General features: G+C 43.4%; 1 protein-coding gene across 8 annotated transcripts in view; it reads left to right on the top strand.

Moving 5' to 3' along the window:
- Nucleotides 1-23,749, top strand: part of CPQ (carboxypeptidase Q) — a 202,958-nt gene that overhangs the window by 96,870 nt on the left and 82,339 nt on the right. For all 8 annotated transcript variants that reach the window (XM_044424419.1, XM_044424420.1, XM_044424418.1 and 5 more), the window contains one exon: nt 20,117-20,228. In XM_044424419.1, coding sequence (XP_044280354.1) covers nt 20,117-20,228 — 112 coding nt within the window. The remainder of the gene's footprint in view (nt 1-20,116; nt 20,229-23,749) is intronic.

Raw genomic sequence — 23,749 nt, 5'->3', positions numbered from 1 at the left:
ATGCATTATTGAATTTTACAGCAACTTTTGTAATTTTTATAACTAAATTTCCATGCAGTTACAGAAGGGTATTAAAAATGGTTTATAAGTCTGCAGAACATGTGCAATTGAGAAAAGCTGTTCCTCTACGGAACAGATTCATGAAAATCGAATACCATGTCAATCCGTTGCAGAGTTCTCTGGCATCCCTAAGCCACAGGCACAGGTCATGACATGAGACTTTCTTTGTCTTCTCCCTTTGCCAGAGCTGTAGCTAAGACACACTTCTATGCACTTTGAGAACAAAAAAAAAAAAAAATCTGTATCTCCCAGCATCGCAGAGCCAGCAAAGGGAATTGTAGGACTTGTTCTCTGTCTAAGCATACATAGAATTGCACTCTTAATGAGTTTTTATATGAAATACCACAGTAGCAATGATGTGAAATTTTCTTCCTGGCAGTCGGTCCCATCCTGTCTCCCCTAGCCTTTAGACCAGAGGTGGGAAACATGCAATTCGCCATAGCAGTCTGTGCATACAAATCCCAGTCAATGCTATGGTCCCTTGTTGCCCAGAATCCCAGAGGTTCTGATGGGGAACAAGGTGCAGAGGGAATGAGCACCTCTTTCCTGGAGAAATCCATGTTCATTAGCTATCCAGAGTACTAGTCTAATGGGAAACTGAACACATTTTCTAGTTGTGTCATTACATCAACACAAATGGCATTCTCTTTGCAGCTGCTAGGTTCTGCAGGATTCTCAGAACTGTTCATTTGTGCAAGCAGGGCTGGTGTATAGCCCCTTGTGTTATGATTGGGCAAACAGTTGTGCAACCCTACTGTGCAATGGAGTCTTGCAACAGGTCACCTGGTGGGATTGGGTGCAACTGTTTGCACAAGAGCTTGCACAAGTGTAAGCCTGCTGTCCAAGTGTAATGGGTAACCGCTGGTGCCATGGAAAGGTTCAGTGGAGCTCTGATATTTGAGTTGGTGGAATGACACCCCTGGATACTGCCCAGGGCCCAAACCTCTCTGTTTCCCAGTGGCAGACTGTCTGGTGTGTGGTTTTGTTGGAAAATCAGGCATCTGCATGCTGCCCATGGGCCTTGTTTTCCAAGAGATCATTTCTGCAGAGAAACGGGATGTGGGGATGCTGAGACCCGTTTCTTGGCAGAATATGGCTTTGAAAAACTCACCAAGTGCATGGTTCCCTGTAGGCAGTTTAGACAGTGATTTAAGACTGCTTTATTACAGAATGGTTGGGGAATTCACTAATGTATAGTTTCTTGAGTTTTGTGAGGTTTTTTTATGCTGATTTTTTTTCTGGTCCTTCTTTCTCTGTTGACTGTCACTGTATTGCTTTTGGATTGATGTTGGTTTTATTTATTATTTATTATGTTATTAATTATATGGATGCTATATATATTATTTTAATGCAGCTTTGTAAGTCATCTTGTTGGGGACCTTTTTCAGACAAACAGTGGGATATATTATTAATATATTACATAAATGAGTGAATACTGAAAAGTCCTAGTGACCGATCCTTTAATATCATTCTGATTGTACCTGATCCTGTTTTTTAAGATCAGAATAAAAGGAAACATCATATTGTGACCTTACAATGTTGCATTTTAACTGCCACCCTATAGACACTTAAGTCTCATTTAGCTCAAGAGGATTTGTGTCGCAGTAAACATGTGAGCAGTGTTGCACTGCAAGTGGGTTACTGTCCTTTTCCACTTTTTCGAAAGGGTTTTAAAATAATGTATAATTGTGCAAATCTCAAGAAATTACACGAGGTACAACTTCAGGTTAAGAATCTAGCAGAATTTCTGCAAATTTAAAATTAACTCAGACCTAATCAATATTAATTTCAGCAGCCTTGACCCATTCTACTTACGTAATGGTCCTTGTCTTGTCCACAGAAGGTACCATTCCATTTTTTCTTCAACAGATCAGCACGAAAGTGCCCTTTTCAACTATGCTTTCTAACCATGTACTCTTCTTTGTCCTTTACTTCACACAACTGCAATATTTTATAGGGAATTTGTAGATTATCAGTGTCCAGTCAGTAAAACCTATTCCATGCACTTTGGCAAGCCATTAATGCAGGAATGAAGCCTAGCAGATCTTTGAAGTAATGGGCTTTAATAAACAAGGAAAATTGAAAGGGGGTAAGAACCTCTGCATTCCTCACACTGTAGATGGCTCAATGGCAGATTTCAGCTGTCTCACTGTGGCACCTGGGAGTGTGAGGGAAGAGGCTGAGGTGCCATCAGGATACTTCATAGTGACAGCACCAGACAGTCCCCTTCCTGTTCCCCTCCCTGCTGCCACCAACTGCCACCTAAACCTCTTCTCTGAGGTCACTCTTGCAACCTCAAGTATGCAGCCAGAACACATCTTTCCCCGCTGTCTGCAAGCGAGAGTTCCGCTAGCAGAGGCTCAGCTCTGCTTTTGGAGCTGGTTCCCAACCTCAGAGCCGAGTTCTCAACAATCCTGTGGCCCTTTCGATACTGTTAAGAGGCTATGAGATCACTTTCCCTGTTCTTCAGATACAATTGCACTGTAATCCTGTCTGAACTTTTAATAAATTAGCATAAATTTTACAGCCACTTCTGCATATGCTATTTGCCGAAGTGCAGACTTTGTCTGAAAAAATATGGAGGATTTATTGTAATCTTCTGGAACATGCACACTGCCTTTGGATCAAAGGACAGAACAGAGGATAATGTACTGGAGAGTAGCATTTATGGTTTACAGTGGACAGGAAATTAAACAGTGATGTTAAGATCCAGGATGGGATAAGACAGACATGAGACTTGCTGTGATGTTGCCTTTTCCAGGCCTAACAAGATGCAGACCATGATCCTCAGTCCCTCAAATGAAATGAAGACCCGTACTCATCTTAATGAAGTGTTTTCTGCACTGTTTCCAGTTCAGTATCCATTCTAAGGTGATCTGAACTGTACACATCATTGCAAGTGTACAGCCACACGATAGATGTATACAGAAGCCTTTGGTGCAACCGCGTTTGCAGTCTTTGTGTATAGTTAGCACACCTTTAAAAGACTGTGTCAGTGCTGGAAATGTTGCTGAAGAGGTCAACCCAGGTAACCTAGGACTAGAGCAACTCTCCAATGAGGAATGGCCCCAACATTTGGGTCTGCATAGGTTTAAAAAAGGCAATTAAGCCATAGCACAAAGATGTATACAATTATGCATGGTATGGAGAAAGCAGGCAAAGAAAAAGCTTTCTCCCTGTATCACAGAATTAGTAATACAACCAAAGTAAAGCTGAATTTGGGGAGATGCAGGACAGACAAAAGGATGTTCTTCTTTCTAAACTGCAAAGTTACATTATGGAATCTGCTATGAGTGGAGTGATAGTCACCAGTCTGGATGACTTTGAAAGGGGATTAGACAAATCTGTGGATGAGAAGGCTAAAGATGACTAATTATGATACTTGCATGCTACTTCAGTATCTGAGGCAGTCTGCGTCTGTACCCCAGTTGGTGTGAACAAGAGCAGAAAGGTGTTGTTGTTCCCACATTCCCACGCATGGGCTTGCCATTGGCACATGGTTGGCCACTCTGGGAACAGAATGCTGGACTATGTAGTGCTTTGGCATGATCCAGCAGGACCCTTCCTATGTTCTTAAACACTTTTGGCTTCCCTTGAAATTTAAGTCTTGTCTGAATTGTAGCCCCACTAATTGCACTTTAGGAGCCATTTTCTGTGGCAGCTGTCTGCTTCAGCATAAAATTCAGGGTCAGAGATTGTAGCATCTTCACAATGAGTGATGGCTGAATACTGCACCACTGGTGTTGATGATCCAGTGGGACATCAGCAGTGTGTGAACTCTGGATTTCCTGCTGTTGGGCTGTGCTGGTGTCAAAAACTAATTTCTGTGCAGCTCTTATGTGCAGCTGTAGCAAATGTACTTTTGCAGGCACAGACCATTTTTATATAGCAGTTACACCAAAATGTCTTTCTGTGCTACTTTCTCCCCCCACCCCTTGAGCAGATGAAAGAAAAGGGGCCTCTTAATCAAGTCCTAGCTATTTGTGATATTCAGAGCAAGCAAACAAGGTTCGTACAGTTTACTTCTATGCTCAGCAGTTCCGGAACAGAAACCAAACAGCCATATCTGTTTAGACTGCATCCATTCTGCCTGTCCTTTGTAGAGGTGCCAAAGCTCTCCACATCACTGACTTGAGGCCTGCCGTTCAAACAGAGCCTGTTTCACTTTGTTCGTGCGCCTGAAAGCTGTTCACAGTGTGGGATTCCAACTCTGAAATTCTTTAAAGGGGAGGGCTCGGAGGAAAATTATAGCCCATCAGTGAAAGCTGTCAGGGAAATGAATTGAAGGAAAGTATTTGTTTTGACTTCTCTGTGATTTGTTTGTTTCGGCATTACATTCCCCATCAGTAAGCCTTTGAAAAAAAGTGTAATGAAACTGTAATTCTAAAATACCAGCTCACCACCAGATGCTTTGCTTCTTGAGTTGCTCTGGCTCTCTGGCAAACTGATAACAATCAGTTAACGAAGGAAAAATAATGAAGACATAGACATTAAACTTTCATGGGTCTTAAGCCGACATACAAATACAGAGTTCAGAGAAACCCATATTGTTAAAGAGAAGAGGGGCAAAATAAGGAGGAGCGACCCCCGTGCTGCCTGGGAATGAGGAGAGTTGGGAATCAGACAGACTTGGGAGGCACTAGGTGAGAAAGGCTGCGGTGCAGCAACGTCTAGTCAGATAGTCCCAAAGCCAGGAGAGATGACAGTACGCGCCCCCCAGCCACGTCTCAGCAAGATGATCCTCTCAAACAGGATAGCTTGATGCACTTGACATCGGGCAAGGACAACTTTTATTTGTTTGGGCATTTATATGTTGCCATTGTGCCCAATCTTTTCTCTAAGAAGACCAGCAAACAAACAAGCTCCTTGCCTTGTCTTTATCCATTTACTGGTTTCCTCCAAGGAACCAAAATAGTATATATGACCCTCCTCTTCACCATTTTATTCTCATAACAACCCTGTGAGGAAGGCTAGGCAGAGACTGAGTGGGAACTTTAACCTGGCTTCTCCCAGTCCAACTCTAACCATTCTACGATACTGGCTGAAATTCATTAGGCCATTCCTGCAGAAGGCAGACTGTCTTATAAGTGTGACAATTTGAGACAGCAGTTACTAAGACTTAGCCTTTGGAACTTCTTGCAGCGATAGGAACTCCATTCCAAAACCAGGCCAGAACTTCTTTCCACAGGAGTTCCAGCCCTAGCTCGTTGCTGATGGTGCTTCCCAGAAGCGGATGGAAAGTCCCAGTGAGGGCAGGGGGAATTCTACACAGTCTGCAGATCCTTGCGCTACTGGGAGGCTGCCTAATAGGGAAAGCATCATGTGATAGAGCAGATTAATTGATTTTGGTACATCACTTTCGTACAATGGGATCCACAACACAACGTGGCAGTGCAGACACACAGCTCTGTCTTTCAGTGTGAATTCTTCCTGTTCAAGATGCCTCTCAAGGTACTCCATCCCATCCATCCCATTCTTTCCTCCTCTTCCAATTTTCCTCCCCGAAGTCAGTAAGTACTGTATGTCTTTTGGACTTGCCCAATCATTATGGAGTTCTTTTCTTTCCCTTTATATTTTTTTCCTAAAGGGTTATTTTGTTTTAGGTTTTTGTGCTTTGTTTTTGTTTTGGTACTTCTTGATAAACTCTGTCTTGTGTCCATTGTGGCTCTATAAGGATCCATGCTTGAAGATCTAAGTTTTCTAATAGTATCCAAGATCCCATTTTAAAGTTCTCTGTCAGTTAGATACATCCATTGCCATTGCTGGGTTCTGGAGATTCGTCCTGTGGTTTCTTCTTTATCCTGTAACAGCATTAGCACTGGGGAAGCGTCTTCTCTGCGGAGGGCTTCATTCCCTTGGAGGCAGTCTTTCGGAGGCCTCGTGCTGGCAGCCAGTGGGGCCAAATCCACGCTGAGTAGGACCAGAGTCAAAAGTGGGCAGGAGTACCCCATCATCACTCTTTCTAAAACACCCCCTACTGCTCTCTCTAGCTCTCTGAGACCTATTCTCCCCCCCCTCTCTTTTCTCAGTGGCAGCTCCAGGTTTTGGGGTGGCCTTGGGCAAGGCATCCTCAAAGGGTCCCCCCTAGGAGTGTACCTTCTACCTTTTCTGTGCCACTCTCACCAGTGGCTCTTGCTCCTTCTCCTCCCTTCAGCACTGGTTCCACCTGCATGCATGACGGGCAGAGAGCCAGGGAGCAATGGCCAGCGGCTCACCACCACAGTTGCTCGGGTCGGAGCAAGAGGCAGGGGAACAAGCCAGGTGCCCTGGTGGAGAAACCACTTCAGAGGGCTGCATCCCAGAGGTATCCCCAGAAGCTTCTGTGAATGGCACTCAGCCCTCAAACTGAGGAGATGGTGTAACTTGGTGTCCTGCCACGGTGGTGGGTTGGACTCGATGGCCTTCATGGCCCCTTCCAACTCTACTCTTCTGTGATTCGATGAGATTCAACACTCATCTCAAACACTGACACCAGCTGACCAGTGATTGGGGTCTTGTACAAATCGCCCCCTACATTCAAATGCCTTTTTAAAATTTCAATGCACACACCAGATTTCTTATTTAATTCCTCTTCCTGCTGCATTAGGATTTCTTACCCTGACTTCTCCAGCTGCTGCACTTTGATACCTGTGTATCCAAAGTGCATTTTTCAGCCCTGGTTTACTTCTTTGAAATGAGGATTGATATGCAGAGCGCAGACACGAGAAGAACCATCTGTGAGCAACCCGAATGTGCTCTGCACCCAGCTCTGTACCATTCAGCCCTTTCTGTTTCTCGCTTTGTCTGTCGGCAGGGTGGCTCGGTATTCAGCCTTTTAAGTGGGGTGGAGTGGTGGGAGGGCAGAGAACCTATTTGCTGTTTTTGTGCTTTGAAAGTAAAGTGTCTGGTCTCCTTGTGACCTCTCAGAGGCTGAAAGGGAGAGCACTAATGGAATATAAAGGGACATCCTATTTTTTGCTACCCACCATTAGTCAGAGAATACCCACATGCCCGCTAATTGGCCATATGGAATGTAGATAATGAATGAGACCTAGGATAGTATAGAAAGGATCTCTTAACTAGAAGATGTAGCAGGCAACACAATAAAGTCTGCTTCAACCAACTGCCTGAATTGGCTGACCCAGTCTGTAGCCTGCCTGGTTTTACCTCCCAGATATCTGTCATTTATAAAAGCACTGACTTTTTCCCAGTTAGCCTGTTTGCTGCTGGCCATTGAGTTCTTTAATCATTTCTCCATTAGTGGTATCAAAGCAGCTCAGATATAGCTGCTGCTTCTTTTAGGATGTGCCCCCCTTTCCGGAAACATCTCTTTCTATGGACACAGGCTCTTTCTGAAATGCACAGCTGCACTTTGAGAACCACATGAGTCTTTTTAGAAGTCCATATAACCGTTGAACCATACTTTCCAATGCACAGCCACACCTGATAAATTTCTTGTTATGAGCATCCATACTATCACGGGGTGCAACACGGCAATTAGGTAATTTCTGAGATAACTTCATGGTCCTACTGTCCTACCCCACCCAGCCTTTTTCACAAAAATATGTAGTTTTTTTTAACTAACATCCCATTTCCTGAGATAACAAAGAATAGAAAAAATGATGAATGCTAATTGTATTCATGAAGTAATAGTAATACTTGGGGTACTTGAAGAGTATGGGCCCTGTTTAAATCATCTTCAGATCTAGTGCTGCTTGCTTCTGCCCATGTGGTTACTATGAACGTTCCTTCCTGTATGCCCAAAACCTGGTCTCTTTCCCCTATATGGTCAAGGATTCAGAACAATTGCCTCTGCTATGTATGTTCCAAAGCTCTGTGCTATGGAAGGAGAAGAGTATTCCTTATAAGCATCAGGAAAATCTAATCTCAGAAACATATGCACAACACCTCCAGAACAATCTTCTTCTGAACTGTCCCACTGTACAGATAAAAGAATTATTATATTATATTATATTATGTTGTTGTTGTCAGGACTGGGCAAGCCTCAGCCCTAGGACCACATGTGGCTTCGTGCAGCCTGCGTCCTAAAGGCAGAAGCCCTCTGCAAGCATTTGCTTCAGGCTACAGGCAAGTGCTGTCTGCTTCTGTCCTTTCTCAGCAGCCCACTGGAGAGGATTGTATCTCAGTGGCAAAGCACGTGCTTTGGATGCACAAGCTCCATGGTTCAATCCTTGGCATCTCCAGGAAGAGCTGGGACAGAAATTCTGCCTGAAACTCTGGACAGTCAGTATCAATAGTAATGGACCATTGGCCTGATTTCATATAAGGCAGTTAGTTCTCTGTGTTCCTCTTCCGTCTGAGGAAGCACGGCCCTGGCAGAAAATAGATTCCCCAACCTTGTTCGAGGCACTTCCATCATTTGCTAGAAAATATGCTAATATCTATTCATTCCATGCATGCAGTAAAACACAAAATCCAACATACACAAATTGCTTCATTTTAAATTTATAAACAATCTTCTTCCAGCTGAGAAGCAGATAGAAAAGGAGACTCATCCTTGAGAGGAGCTAATCATATCACTTAATGATCTGCTGGTAGATGCGTCACTGGCTCATGACACTTGCATGATAGGAAATGAAAGTAGCATAGTATTGGAAACGGTCAATTGTCAAGTAATACCACACTGGGGCAGGGAGAGGCTGTGAGAGCAGATTCATTGCAAAGCCAAACAAAATAATCAGATCTACAAAACCTGAGTTCTGCAGAACTGCAAGAGCATCCCCCTGCCCTTTCCACTTGACCTTCAAGATAGATTTTTTAAGTGGGGATACAAGGAATGCAAAATCTGCCACTCCTGCCATGGTTAGAAGCAGAACAGATGGATATTTGTGGCAGGAATTGGTCTGGCTCTGCATGATCCCGGTAAAGGCTTGGCTGGGGCAGCCTTTGCCAAACAGGGACCTCCAACTCCCACAGCCCATTTTCAGCCCAGGGCCACATTTTGTCAGGAGCCGCACACCAAATCCAAGGCAGATGCTCTGACACTGAGCCGTCATCCTCTCCAGGATGCTGTTGAGTGGACACACTGGTGGTGAGGGTTGCCCAGCAGTAGCTGGTGGCTGCAGTGCCAGTGGGGCAATGATGCACCCTGAGACTCCATCTCCCATAACCCCTGACCACTGGCGATACTGGCTGTGGTTGATGGGAGATGTAGTCCAAACCTGGAAGGCACCAAGCCCATGAGATTGCCTTGCATTCATGCATCCAGATCATTCACTTGGTATCTTGATCCCCCGGGGATGGAACCCTACCCAGAACAAGTTACATATCAGCTCTCCAAGTAAAGAAGCCACTTAACTCCACTAAGTATGTCTTGCAAGGGACGAGCCTTCTAAAGTGGTACAGTCTCTGAAGGACTGTAACACACATGCCTTTTCTGACTGTGTAGCTGGCTGAGTTACTATTTCTGCTGCATTCTTTCCTCCACTTCCTTCCACATCACTCTCAATATCAAATTTTCATGTAAGACCTTTTGTTCTGTTTCTTATCAAAAGAGCACATTTGATGGTTTTGATTTATTCTATTTTGAGGTATTTGAAGGTGCTATTAAAAAGGAACAGAATAGCTCTTCACCTTTGTGACTCAGACTCATTTTCATCCTGGTTACACCTATTCACTTTGCTTGCCAGGACTGGTTGGGCTTTTTTCCACTGGTTGCACTTGAAACCAGAGCTGAAAATTATGTTTCAGACTTTATCCTTTATACTGTACCTTTGCTATTCCCAATAGAAATACAGAATTCAGAACTTCAGAGCTGACAAAATTTAATAACTTAAAAAGCTGGGACCAGGAGATCCAAAGGCTACTTTTCTGATAATGTGTGTGCTACTTGCTGAGATCTTCAATGAACATCCTTTCATGTGGCCCTGTGTCCATAGAATACCACTGTGATGATGGACAGGGCTTTTTCAGTGGCAGCCCTCAGGTTCCCAAGGAAGACTTCACCTTGTCCCATCATTGCTGACATTCTGCCTTCCAGTGATTGCCTTCTTTTAAGGAAGTCTTTTGAGCCATAAGTGTTTAGCCTCGATAAAATACTGTACTTCAGTTCAGACCTGCTGGAAATTGTCTTAATGGAATTGGTCTTCATATCAATTTTTACCATTATTATTGGTTGCATTTTCTCCCCAGTTGTGGGTTTATTTTAAACCTTTTTAGTGTTGCCAGTTTCTTCCTTTTCACAAAGAAAGCATGCTATAAATGTTTTAACTAAATAATAAATAAAACACATCGCAATGGTGACACATCAGAAACAGACGCTTTTGGTAGCAGTTTGGGTGACAAGATGTATTATGGCAAGAATGAGAAACTTTCAGTCTGAAGTTTCCCATCCAACTTAGAAAAAGATCAATTCAAGCATCCAATAATTTTGCATTAGATTTCATGGGTGGATCTCTAATAATCAGCTGAACTTAATTAATTAATTTAGAGTCAGCATTTACATATGGGTAAATGCTTTAAAACAAGCAATTTTAATTTCTACAGTGAAAAATAAAAAATCTTTCCCAAGGAAAGATGAGCCAAGAGGAGCACATACTTAAAGCTTGACCCTATGCATGTTTACTCTAAAGTCCACCGGCATCAATTGGAGCATACTCCCAAGCAAATATATATAGGGTTGCATGCTGACAACACAATCCTATCCATGCTTACTCAGGAAAGTATGCCATTATGTTCATAGTTCCTTACAAGGAAGTTTCCACTGAGTAAAAGGGTTGGGTCCAGATAGAAGTATGCACAATTAAACTGCTATCTTCTCCCCATAGCAGGCCCTCTAGTCCCCTCAAAGTGCTGTACAGCAGGTTGGAAAATCCAACTCAATGGGGTGAGCTTTGGTACAGATTGGAGAGCCTCAAAATTCAGGCAGAGGAAGCTTCTATAAGCAGAGTTCTTCTATCTACAGAAGGCAGGCCCTGATCCAACTCATGGACTGGGTTCAGACAACATACTAATTCTCATGCAGGGGTTGTCACTGGACCATGGGCCCTCATTAAGACCCAGGTTATTACATACCCTGAACCTAGCCAAGGTAACAAATCAGAGCGAACAACATACAGTTCACAACCCAACAACAAAGCCTGGATTTTCTTCATAGGTTGTTCATGGTTACCAAATACGGCTTGTTAACATAGCTGGTTTCAAGCAACACGAGAACCCTAGTAGCCCAAACATAAGACTCAAAATCCTCCTAAAATGGGTGTAGGCACCTTTTATGAGTAGAACTGCTCTGTACACAGAAGGCAGGCTCTTGATCCGAACCAGTGCAGCCTAAACATAAGAATCAAAATCCAGAATAAGAATCCTGCATGAGCAAAATCCCTTACAATTAAGAGCTCATGTTTCGACATTGGAAAAAACTTTGTTCCAACAGCAGATGCGCACGCACAGAGACACGCAATAGTCTTTCCCTATTGGTCCACAGGTACTTCCTCCTTTTGGAGTTAAAGGTTTAATTGTTCCCTCAACAAGCATTTCATTTCATTAATTGTACCTATGCATCAATATAGCACTATCTGTCATATCCACAGCCTCCAAGTTTAATGAAGTTAGCTGCAGCAGTGGAAAGCAATGTCTGTGACAAGTGGTGCCACATTGTAATATTTCCAGTATATTTTCAGGTTCACTGGTAGGCAAGGCAGCACATTCCTTTTTTCCCAGCCATGTAAAATATATTAACAATAAATTAATGATAGATGGAACTAATTAGAAGTTGTTAGCCAATATGCAACTTGAAATAAGGATAATAAAGCATGGGAAGAAGATTGATTCAAGTTGAACTGAGGGCTCCTTGCAACCCAAAGTCTTGCATTCATTCTTTTTGTACTTCAAGGTTTCACTTCTTTTCCATTCCAAAGAATATGTCCAAATTTTCTAAATTTTAAAGTGTTAAGATACTAAGACCCGGTTTAGCTTGTTTCCCTCCTAGGAAGCTTATTCAAGAAAAGAGACCTGTGTTCAGGTTCCCAAATTATGCTGAAGGAAAAGAGACAACTTGGAAGCAAATAAATAAATAAATAAACACCTACTAGAGGCAAAAGTGCCTTGGCATCCCAAAGCAGCTTTGGGGCACGCAGGTAATTGCATGCTTAGGCACCACCACCACGTTGGTACTGCAATTTGTGCAATTAGGGGTGGTACAACCAGGAATTTTACCAAGGTTGATAAAATTCTCCGGACTTCACTTCAAAGTTCATATTGGCTTACTCCTTTCTCATTTGCCATCTGTTTTTTCAGTACAAGAAAATGATTTTTTTTTCCAAAGTGTGCACTTGTGAAAATAGGAATCTTTTAAAGTGCACATTTTTAAATGCAGCACAAGTTTGTGAATTTGTGGACATTTTCAAAGAAAGACAGCTTCCATTTGTATTACATGTAGAGTTGTGAATCAGGCATTTTCAAGAAATCAACCCTCAGACATCTCTTTCTGCAATCAAAGCATCACTTTTATGACCCATCTTGTGTTGTGCAAATTATAGCAACCACATACTTGGGAGTGACTCAAATATCACATGGGACATCTGCACTATTGCCACCTGTGCAAGATACTCCCTAATGAAGAGAAGCGCACAATGTGAAAGACCCCGCCCCCCCGGCGCCCGTGTGCTGCCTAAAGGGAAACATTGAGTTAGACACATTTGCAGAAGTCAAGCTCTCAATTGGATTTGGAGCTAGGAGGCCTTTCATTCTGATAAATCGCAAGTTGTTTGCAACAGGGTCACAGTGCAAGGGCCACAAAGAACCTATTGCAAGGGATTTAAAAGCAATTTAAGGAAAGCATGTGGATTGCGATACAAACTGAGTGTCCAGTATGATGCACTCACGCAGAAAGAGGGATGTGGTGGTTAACCCTTGGAAAAAGGAAACATGTGAAAAGGAAGATTGCTTTGGGGGCAGTTAGACATCCTCACTTGCACAAAGAAATGCTCCCTTAATGTGACTGCTACATATGTAAGTGGGAGGATGAAGGATCCCATTGACTGATTTCCTCAGTTTTATTAAATGCAGCCTGTTCTGATGAGAACACAGCGGATGACTGACAAGTGCTTGATAATCATCATACTGCCAGCCTGCCAGGAAATTGAATTAGTCATCGCACATTTGAAACATACCCAGCATTTAATTTCTGTTCTGTTATTATCCTCGATAAAGATTCAGAGGCAGAAAGGCAGTCATTTAGCTGTGAAACTGTAGTAAGCCCAAGGCTCACATGGTTATGTTGCTTGGAAATAGCCCTAATCCTTAAATACCCTTCTGTAACAGGCAAAGCATAATTCTGAATGCACATGTTGGCCATTCCTCAGTGTATTAAATATAAACAAAATGTAAGCCAGCACTGCTAAGTTGTATTGCCTTTTTCAGATCATGCTTGTGTATCTGTCTACTCCCACTGAATGTGTTTCAGCTGAAGTAACATTTACCTTAAACACAATCCACTGTGTCTCTTGATAAGGTGCGAACAAGCATTCCCAAAGACTTTCCCCTCTTTGGATGGAGGCAGGACCAACCCAAGACAATCAGATGCCTGAGGAAAAGAACAAGATGGTGCTGCATCACACCACCACCCTTCCATGGAAAGAAGTGTCCCAGACTGGAGTTGAATTTTACTTCAGCTTCGGTAACGGGACACCATCCTTATGCTCATCCTGGGCGGGTTCTTTGCTGGCTTTGTGGCTGCACAGCTATGTTCTCCAACACTTCTCTTCACGTACTCATTATTTGCAACCCAAGATCTCCAACTCACTGTGCCTAATGGTTGGGCCCCTTTGCAGAGAGGGCAGGGAAGATATCTGCCTCAGCCATAGTTTAGGAGTACCTCACTTCCCCCAAAGTACACCAGAATACAAATAATGCACTGAACATCCTTTTGGTAGCCCATTCCCCTCTAAATCTAGAGCAGCAGTTCTCAAACACTTTTCCCCCTAGAGCTCCACTTGAAAATTGCTGGAAGTTTCAGAGGACTACGTAAACTTCTATAGAACAAAGACACCTTCTGTGGTTGAAATATGAAGGAAAAATAAAATAAAAATACTTTCCTCAATACAAGCATCTTCATCAAAAGCAGTGCCATGAAAGACCAGGGACATTGCTTCTCTTAAGCAATGAAAGTAACACAGTGTTGTACAGTGGTTTTCAATCTGTGTTCCAGATAATCCAAGGGTTTCCCCAAAACTTAGCAGGGGTTCTTCAATGAGAAGATCAGCCATAGCAGAAAACCTTCAGTGCAGTCCAGCTTGCTTGCCACTGTTGGTCTTCTCATGTAATGTGAACTCATAATGTAACATAGAAACAGAGCAAGTCATAAGGGGCCTCCTGGGCCATCTAGTCTGACCCCCGGCTCCAGCCGGCTCCTCTCATGACATGCCCACCATGTGCATGTCCAGCCTATCTTTGAACACCCGCACCGATGGGGCCTCAACGACCTCCCATGGAAGCCCTTTCCATACCCTCAGGATCCTAACTGTCAGGAAGTGCTTCCTGGCATCTACATGGAACCTTCGTTCCCTGAGCTTTGCTCCGTTGGAGCGTGTCCTGCCTTCCTCTGCAGGGGAGAACAGGGCTCTACCCATCTCCATGTGACATCCCTTCAGATGCCTGTATGTCGCCAACATATCCCCTCTGAGTCTCCTTTCTCCAGGCTGAAGAGACCCAGTTCCCTCAGTCTCGCCTCATACGGCATCCCCTGCAAACCAACCACCAACCTTGTGGTCCTACACTGCACTGACTCTAACCTGGCTATATCCTTTCTGTAATGAGGGGCCCAAAACTGAGCACAATACTCCAGTTGCGCGTGCACCAGAGTCATATAGAGTGGTAGTAATACCTCTCTCGATCTAGAAGCCACACTTTCGGCCATGCAACCAAGGGTGGCATTCGCCTCTTGACCACCGCATCACACGGCTGACTCATGTTTAGCCTGCAGTCAACCAGTACCCCGAGGTTCCTTTCACAAGTGCTGCTCTCCAGCCACTTGTCCCCTAACCTGCACTTATGACACCTATTCCTACACCCCAAGTGCAAGACCTTGCACTTATCCACATTGAACGCCATCCTGTTGTCTGCTGCCCACTTCCATAGTCCGTCCAGATCCTTTTGGATCTGGAGTACCTGCTCCTCAGTTGTGGCCACTGCTCCAGTTTTAGTATCATCTGCGAATTTGATCAGCAGACTGTTCACTCCTTCTTCCATGTCATTTATGAAAAGATGAAACAGGATCAACCCCAGGACAGAGCCCTGGGGGACCCCGCTTGTCACTAATGGTTACCCTCTGCTTTCGGTCAGTCAACCATGCCCTAATCCACCGGACAGTGCTTTGGTGTATCCCAAAACTCCTCAGTTTCTCCACCAGGATATCATGGGGCACTTTGTCAAAGGCCTTGCTGAAATCCAGGTAAACCACATGCACAGTGTGAACTCACTGTGATGTGCAGTGTCTGTGTAGGTGTTGGTCAAATCCTGCCCTACCCTACACCCATCCCCACCTGCTGCCAACTCATAGGACACCCAGGAGGAAAGCGGCCCTGAGGCCTGAATCCTGACATCTGTGTTCTTGTTGCTTTCACACATGCTCAGCTCTCCTGTTGGCTTGCATATGTGTACTCCTTCCCATCTGCTTGCTCCTGTTTGCTTCAGTGGGTGCACACGGTGGGTACCCCCTTCCTTTTCTTCTTCCTCGGGCAGGCAGCAGGGACAACTCAAGTGCAGGCTGTTGGGCATCCAGGCCAAAGAAGTACTACAAGGTACCCAACCTATTGTGTTGCAAGCTAGCATACTGTTCACATGGTGGATAGAGACGAGGGAAACTTTTAGGAAAAGATGGTGGACTGGTGCTTGGGATTTCTAAACACCAGTCCTTGATCAACAATATATCAGAGAGAGGGCTAGTCTAGCTCAATTCTCCTTGAACTGCTAGTTTTCTTAGTGTGAGGGAAGGCTGTTTCTTTTGCTCGTGAGGAACATCCAGGCAGCCTTCCCCCACTGCAGCCTAAAATGTGACTGTGTGCGCCTGCTTACCCGTGCTGTGATAATCCTGATTACAGCCTGCCACAAGCAAAGGAAGTACCGCAGAAAGCTCTGTCCGCTCATTCCAGCAAATGTCAGCTCAGGACAGCAGAACTGTGCACTGCACAAGGATAGACCTTTGGATAGAGCCCTCTTTGACCAGAAAAGCCAAGACCATTCTTTGGACAATTTCTCAAATCCCCCAAAGCACACATGGGCGCAAAAAGATTGGGGACCCCTGGGCTACAGAGCTGCTGCCAGTTATTTACCCAGGAATTTTAGTCTTTAGTCTCTGTTGTTTTAAGTCCTTTGCTGTATTTTAAATCTCGGTACTATGCCTAGGTTTTACTTTGGCTTTTACTTCTCTTTTATACCATGGCTTTAAACTTTTATACTGTATTTTATGTTGTATTTTATGGTTTTAATTTTGGGTAACTGCCAAGAGAGCTTCCGCTATTGAGCAGTAAAGAAGTGCAATAAATAACAATAGACAAATCTAGGCTAGATGGTTGAAGAGTGAAAAGAGAGCTTGCTTTGTTGCTGCTCCGCTCCCATCACCATTCCGCCCTGCCAGTCTACTTGGACCTTCACCCATCTTGGACGTAACTTTCTGAAATGTGTGAGCACGCTTTTATGATAGCAGCCCTTAATCCCATGACAGATTACACCACTTCCTGACTCAGAGTTGCCTGCTGCTGTAATGCGAGTCCTTTCACAGGAACAAAAAAGTAATTCGCCATCAGGCATTCTCAAATAGCTGTGGTTGCCAGGAAACAGCATCACACTGTATTAACAGGGTAGTCTTCCACTGCTGCGGAGCAAGTGTTGCTTCTGGTGAGCCATCAGTTTGCTTTTACTATTAGTACAAACTAGCCCATTACGCACTCCTGGGCATAGGTACAGGTCTGAGTCCCGTGTTGAAAATAGCCTGCCCAGTTTACAGTTTACAAAAATATAAAGATGTTTATCTATAATTAAGATCTCCCTTACCTTTTAAACAACAAGTCTCAGTAAATCTATGATCTTCATAGTGAGCACATGTTTCCTCATTGTTTTTCTGTTCTCATTTCCTCTCATCTTGTGCTGAATATATGGGGGCCTTGGCAAATATTAGCCATGGTTGCCAAAACACATTTGGATTTCTTAGATTACTTTCATGTTTAAATTATTATTTTCATTATAAATTATTGCTTACTTAGCAACTAGTTAGACTAGTTAGAGAGATCTACAAGTGATATTTAAAAAGTTAAAAACTGGGGTTGGGAGAAACCTTTTTTGTGAACACTGGAAGCTTGCACATGGAAATCAGACTCATGGCAACATGAACTGGAGACTAGAAAGCCAAGCCCAAGGAATCCAACAGATTCCCACCTCCAAATGGGTTCATTGCACATCCTATAAAAACTGTTTTAAAACTATAAAATCATATTCAAGAATAATACTATGCTCTGTATTTAGAAACAATCCGTGTTTAGAAACAAACTTTGGCAACTTCCAAACTTGGGATCACCTACGATTACAGCTGGGTGATGGGTCCATTTGGTTTCCCTCTGTTTGGGTGCTTCTCAGTGTACAACCTTCTGAACTCCAAAGATTACAAGCATCCATTGCAGGGTGAGAGGAGCACAGAGCCTTCCCTCATCCTCCAAAATACTTAGATGGGTGATTTCAGTTGTCTACGTGTTTTACCCTTGCATGTGAGGAGGAGAGGCTGAGGCTCCCCTGAGATTCTTCATATCCCAGGGAAGTCTTGCTCTTCCCTTTCCTATCCTCCAGATGCCCCCCAGCTCAGAAAGAACTATGGTGAGGCCAAAGGGAGAGCACCCGGATATCAGAGCTCCAGCTCTGACCTTAGAACACTTCTCCAAGGTTAGAGCTGGAACTGAATTTTCTGAATTCAGAAACTCTTAATTTTCTTACAGACTTCAAGAGAGCATCTAGTAGCCGTGGGGTTGTACCCTTTGCCATTTTAGCCTCAAGAAGAGAAGAGTGAAGAGAAGGATGATAACACTCTTTAAGTACTTGAAGGCTTGCACAAAGAGGAAGGCCAGGATCTTCTCTCGATTATCCCAGCCGTGGAGTAATGGGTCCAAGTTACAGAAAGCCAGGTTGCAGCCGAATAATTTCTGACTGTTGGAGCACTTCAGCAATACGTGCAGGACCAATGACCTAGGGAGGATGTGGGCTCTCCCACAGTAGAGGCATTCAAGATGCCAGTGGGAAGCCATCTGAGAGGGATGGTTTAGCTTGGAGTTAACACTGAGCAAGGGCTTGGACCCAATGGCCTTCTTGGCCCCTTCTAACAGTTTTTTTTAAATATATACCTTCTTGTATGCATTTTTATTCCATAACGAAATTTGGAGATGTGAGAATTTCAGAGGTGGGATGATTGAATTTTTCCTCATCTCTACCCACAGCCTTAACACTTGGTGTGCCATTCACAAGACTTGGATGACTGTTCATATCCATTACAGGGATGAATGGAAAATGTCAATTAGTGGTAGAAGATGGAAGATTGCCTATGTAAATCAATCTGTTGTGATTAAAGTTCATAGAATCAATGGTTCGCAGTATGTCAGCTACAGGAAATAACAAGTTTGATATGCAGCAACCCTTTCCAATATTATTTGCTTCCATGATTAGTCATGTCTAGGAGGAACTGTCAGACTCAAATCTCAAGAATTTTGGCACCCACAATATTAACATCAGCTATGGTGATACACACACAAAACTGAACTCTAAGTCTACTCTATTCCCAAATGAGCTCATAACAACCTAATGGTTTGTAAGGACTGACTGTGCATTTATATCCCAGAACTGATAATTACGTGATCGGCTATGAGGGATGTCAGAGGAATTTTCAATGGATGCAATTGTGTTTGGATTTCTGTGAATCTGACCCAAAGATCCGCCAACACATGGGCTTTTCCTGAGCCTCATGGACTCTGCAGACCAGAGAACAAGATTTTTATTTTCTATCATTTTATGCAAATTTAGTAACGAAATACATATTGGGGGGATTTGTGCATTTTTGAAGTGCAGAATTGCACACAAAAGTATTCACACAAACTCTGATTCTGTAAGTAAGCAGATGACACAGACAGAATGGGTTTAAAACACAGTTTGAATGGATTTAATAAAGTTTGTGCATCCCTACCTGTTACCTTAACGTGGGACATCTGAACAGGATAACCACAGTTTGTTTCTTCAAGCCACACTGAAAAGGTGGAGGTGCTGATTCTGGCATCTGTTGCCTTTTGTGGTCTCTGCTACGTTGGAAGAGTACAGGTGACCCCCAGGTGCTCTCATAGCGGGCCCTATGCACGAACACCATCCAGTATGTGAATTGCACAATGTTAATCTATGCTATTAAAAATTAATATATGCTATTAAGATATACCAGTCCATCACCATATTTTCATGACAGTGGCTTGGGATGGAAATGTCGGAATTGAATTTGAAGGCGTTAATCTGAAGGGAGCTATCATATATAGATCTTTCCTCTCACACTTCACTGTTACTTAGGCTGGATATTTGGCAAGGGCAAAAATGTTCCACTTAGGTGGGAGAACTGGAGCAAATTTTGAATGGAAGGAAGGAGAAAGTGGAAAGCAAGGAGTCAAACAGGCTTTCCCACACTGCTCTTTCATTCAAGATCACAGTCTCCCAAAATTTATTTTCAATTTTTTTAATGTGTGTACCAGGTAACTTGTAAGATTTGTGTGTACCAGGTAACTTCCTCCCTAAAGTCCTTCCTAAAAACTACCCTATGGTTTTCAAAATCTAGCAACAACGTTGACCAACACACTCTTACAGTTATTTGTCAGTGGTATCAGCCCAGGCATTTGATAATCCAGACAGGAATACAGAGTTATATTATCACTTCCCGCTAAACAAAACTAATTGTGGAGCCGTCATTCACCATTAAACAAATCTTTGTACAATCACAATTCATGCTACAGGAACTAAATCTGCTGGAGGAATAAAAATCATGGAACAACTCTTGGAGTGTGCATCTTGTAGTCCAGCATTTCATGTAAATATCCTTGCCTTTTAGGTTGTACTGGTGAGTGGACATCTGGACAGCTGGGATGTGGGGCAAGGAGCCATGGATGACGGTGGGGGAGCATTTGTATCCTGGGAAGCCTTATCACTCATCAAGGATCTGGGTAAATATTTACCTTGAAATTTATCTAACAAGTAAGGAATTGCATTGCTTCTGAAACTTTTTAAAAAAGCAATAGCTGGTGTGATCATTTTATCTAATCTTAGGCTATTTGCACTGCAGTTTGTTCTAACAGTAGGTGATGTTTTTGGAAGAACCCTTGAGTGATGTTATTTGACCAATGTAACTGTTCCTTCTTTTTTAAGTCTGTGACTGAACACAGCCAGTGTGTTCTGTCCTTTTCTTAGGCTTTCTGTGTGTCTTGAAACCTAAAAAAGGAAACAGCCATACAGACTGCTACATTATTTTGTTCAGGAAAACAGTGCACAAGCCCTACCACAGACTCCCATGGTCTCATTTCTAAGATGGAGGCCTGTGCTCCATCATCCTCTCTGCCATAACAGCCGCCCTTTTTTGCCATTGGGCCCTGTCCTTGCATGATGAGTCTCTGACCATTGTTTATTACTTACCACTTATTATGTTCCCCTTTTTAGCTACAGTCCTCAAAATAATTACAATAGTTATACCATGCAAGAACCACAGTCAAGAACCACATGCTCAAAAACAAATGAAACTGACTGACATAACTAGTTCCGTATGAGTAGAAGTCAACCTCTGACATTTCTTCCCACAGAAACATTGATGCCAGGTTGGCCTTATGGGTCAGGTGAGATAGTCCAACCAGAGTTTGGGGCAGGTGAGGTTTTTTTTGCTTTGCAGGGGTGTCCCATCCCATCAGGTCCTGAGATACCTTCTGGCTGATGCTGCTTCTTATGTCTGCCATCCTTTCTTCAAGTATCTCAGGCCCATCTACAGATGGTGATCCTGTTTTACTCTCACAACAACCATACCAGGTGGGTTAGGCTCAGAGCATGACCTAGTTTGCATGATCACTGCAGTCCATTGCCCTAGCTTATTGAAGCCACAGTGGGCTGTGGCATGTGTTTGTAGCCATTTTGAGTATGCAGACACTGACGAGGAGTTTCCATGGCTTGTCATGTCAACCAGGTTTGGGAAGTTTAAACAACCCTCAGATGACCCATGGTCTCTTGTAGGGTTACACAACAAAGCTCCCACCATAATCTGACTGGAATGACTGTGTGAAATGAAACAGTATGTAAGTTGCCACAGGCCACCCAAGAGATTTTGCAACTGAGCTGAGATTTGAACACAATCCAACAATCTGTCCACTCCAATTATTTCCATACTGATAGTGTTCAAAGCATATATTATCAAAATAAACTTTACACCAGCCCTGCAAGTTAGATCCAGATGAGCGCTGCATTGTAGGAGGGCTGGACTAATAGTGACTCCCCTAAAGCCATTACTAAGTTCATGCCCAAAATAAGATGCCAGCTGGGGCTTACAATTCTTGCTCTTATCCTCTATGATCTATCTATGATAAAATCGGCATGAGTCAAGCAAGGCCACTCTAGCCCTGTTTGTTCATCCTTTAGCACCATAATGCAAAGACTGTGAAACTTAGGCATATGAAATGTGGCCCGTGTGCCAAGGTAACTGTAGGGTGTGTGAAATTATTTTGTTTTTAAAATGCATTCGTTAATTGTAATTAACTGAAATATGCCTGTGTGACCATAGCCTGCAATAACCAGTTCAGCCACTAAGGGAAGACTTGGCAATCCTTACTGTTTGAAGCCAGGGAAACTGAGTAGGGTGACTCTGTCCGTTTTGAGTCTGTTTCTCCCCATTCCTGTGGGTCAGGCTGTCTTCAGGGAAATAGAATGGGCACACCCTTCCTTCAGGGAGCTATGGGGTGCATCATATTAGAGACTATGCCCAGGGTTGTCAGTGGACGTGGCTTCATTCAAACAGGTCAGGCAGTAAGCGTCCAACTCTGATAGCTGACCATACATGCTTCACTCTGCCAAATCGAGCTAAGCTATATCCAGTCTGCCCATTCACCAGCATGCAGCCTATGTCCTGAGTCTCTGTGGTCACCAAACTGGCTGGCAAACACTGCTCTTCTGCACACTAGCCAAGCTGATGTGACCTGCTTCCGACAGGCTTCTGACTTGTTTGAGCCTCTTCGAGCAGTAACTGAGAGAGTCCTCTGGAGTATAATCGGTCTTCTCACAGATTGCCTAGAAATTCCAAAGCCTCACCTTGGGTAGCACAGAGAAGCACATGAGGTTCTTCCTCTCACCTGGCAGGTGGCCCATGCAAAGGACCCGATGGCCCTGGAGCACCTTGGTGATGCCCAGTGAGAGAAAGCAGCACTTTGCACTGTACTTATTACCACGCAAGCTGGGACTGTGTAGAATGCAAAGCTGCTTCAGAGGCTGCTGAACTCAGCTTCATTGCCATGCCGAGGCAATTTTGAATCAGTACTGCAGCTAGAGAGTGAATATTAAGACTTCCCCTCCCTCTGTGCTACTACCCCCATCCCCAAAAGATCCAGCCAACCTGGCAATAATGTTTGCAAAAAAACCTTGCACTGGTGCCAATGGAAAGGTTGCTTTCCCTGAGCTTAATTGCTTGGGGTGATGTGTGTGTGGGAGAGAAAGGATTCCTCAAAGACTTTATTAGCCATTCTGCTTTTGTGCATTTTTTCACACCTGCTCATACCCATTGCAAATTAACTGTAGTTAAAGAGTTACTATTGATTTAGGATGATTAGGGCACAGTATAACTTAAATAAACAATCTATTTCATTTTGTGCAATTTGAATGTAAATGTAATTGGCTGGCTTTGGGTTCTGCAAAAATTTAAATAAATTCTGTTAATTATTTTTAACTGTGCATATATAGATACAAATTAGATTGCATACATTTTATACATCCAGCAGAATCATTTAGGGTGGTAAGGGACTTGTCACAAGCCCCAGTGCCCCAAGCCTCCCCTTAGTACATCAATTGCTCACTGTGACACTTCTAACAACCATTTCGTAGATTAAATTTCTTGGATAAGAGCCAAGCTGAATGTAACCATGGAGGTGGAGATCAACGCAGAGGTGACGAGCAACTCCATGAATGGGGTTATCTTGGATTAGTTTCAATTTGTAAGTCCTGTTGACATTGACAGACTACTTGGACTCCTGAGAAAACTATCAGCCTTCTGGATATGTGCCCATCATGGCTAGTGATCCAGGGGTGGAGGCACTGAGGGAGCTGTTAGGTCTTATCTTCAATGCCTCCTTCAGAAAAGATAAGGTTCCTGACTGTCTGAAGGAAGCTATTGTATGGCTCTCCTTAAGAAACCTAATATAAATCCCTGGACCTTAATAACTTTATACCTGTCACAAATATGCAATTACTTTGTAAGTTTACCAAGGAGGCAGTGTCTCTCTAGCTCTGGGACCCGTTTCAAACTGGCTTCAGAGTGAAATACAGAATTGAGACTGCTTTGGTCACTCTAATAAATAATCTACAACTCTGAATTAACAGGAAGAGTATGTTCATGTTGGATTTGTTGGAAATCTCAGCAGCCTTTGATATGGTTGACCATATTCTCCTTCTGGATCATCTGGGGGAGTTGGGAATTGGGGGTATTGCCTTGCAGTTTTTC

Source organism: Varanus komodoensis, unplaced genomic scaffold (genome assembly GCF_004798865.1).
Source record: "Varanus komodoensis strain SLA01 unplaced genomic scaffold, ASM479886v1 scaffold14_1, whole genome shotgun sequence".
NCBI classification, from domain to species: Eukaryota; Metazoa; Chordata; class Lepidosauria; order Squamata; family Varanidae; genus Varanus; species Varanus komodoensis.
Note: the sequence above shows the minus strand (reverse complement) of the source record. Positions and strands in the feature narration are given on the sequence as shown.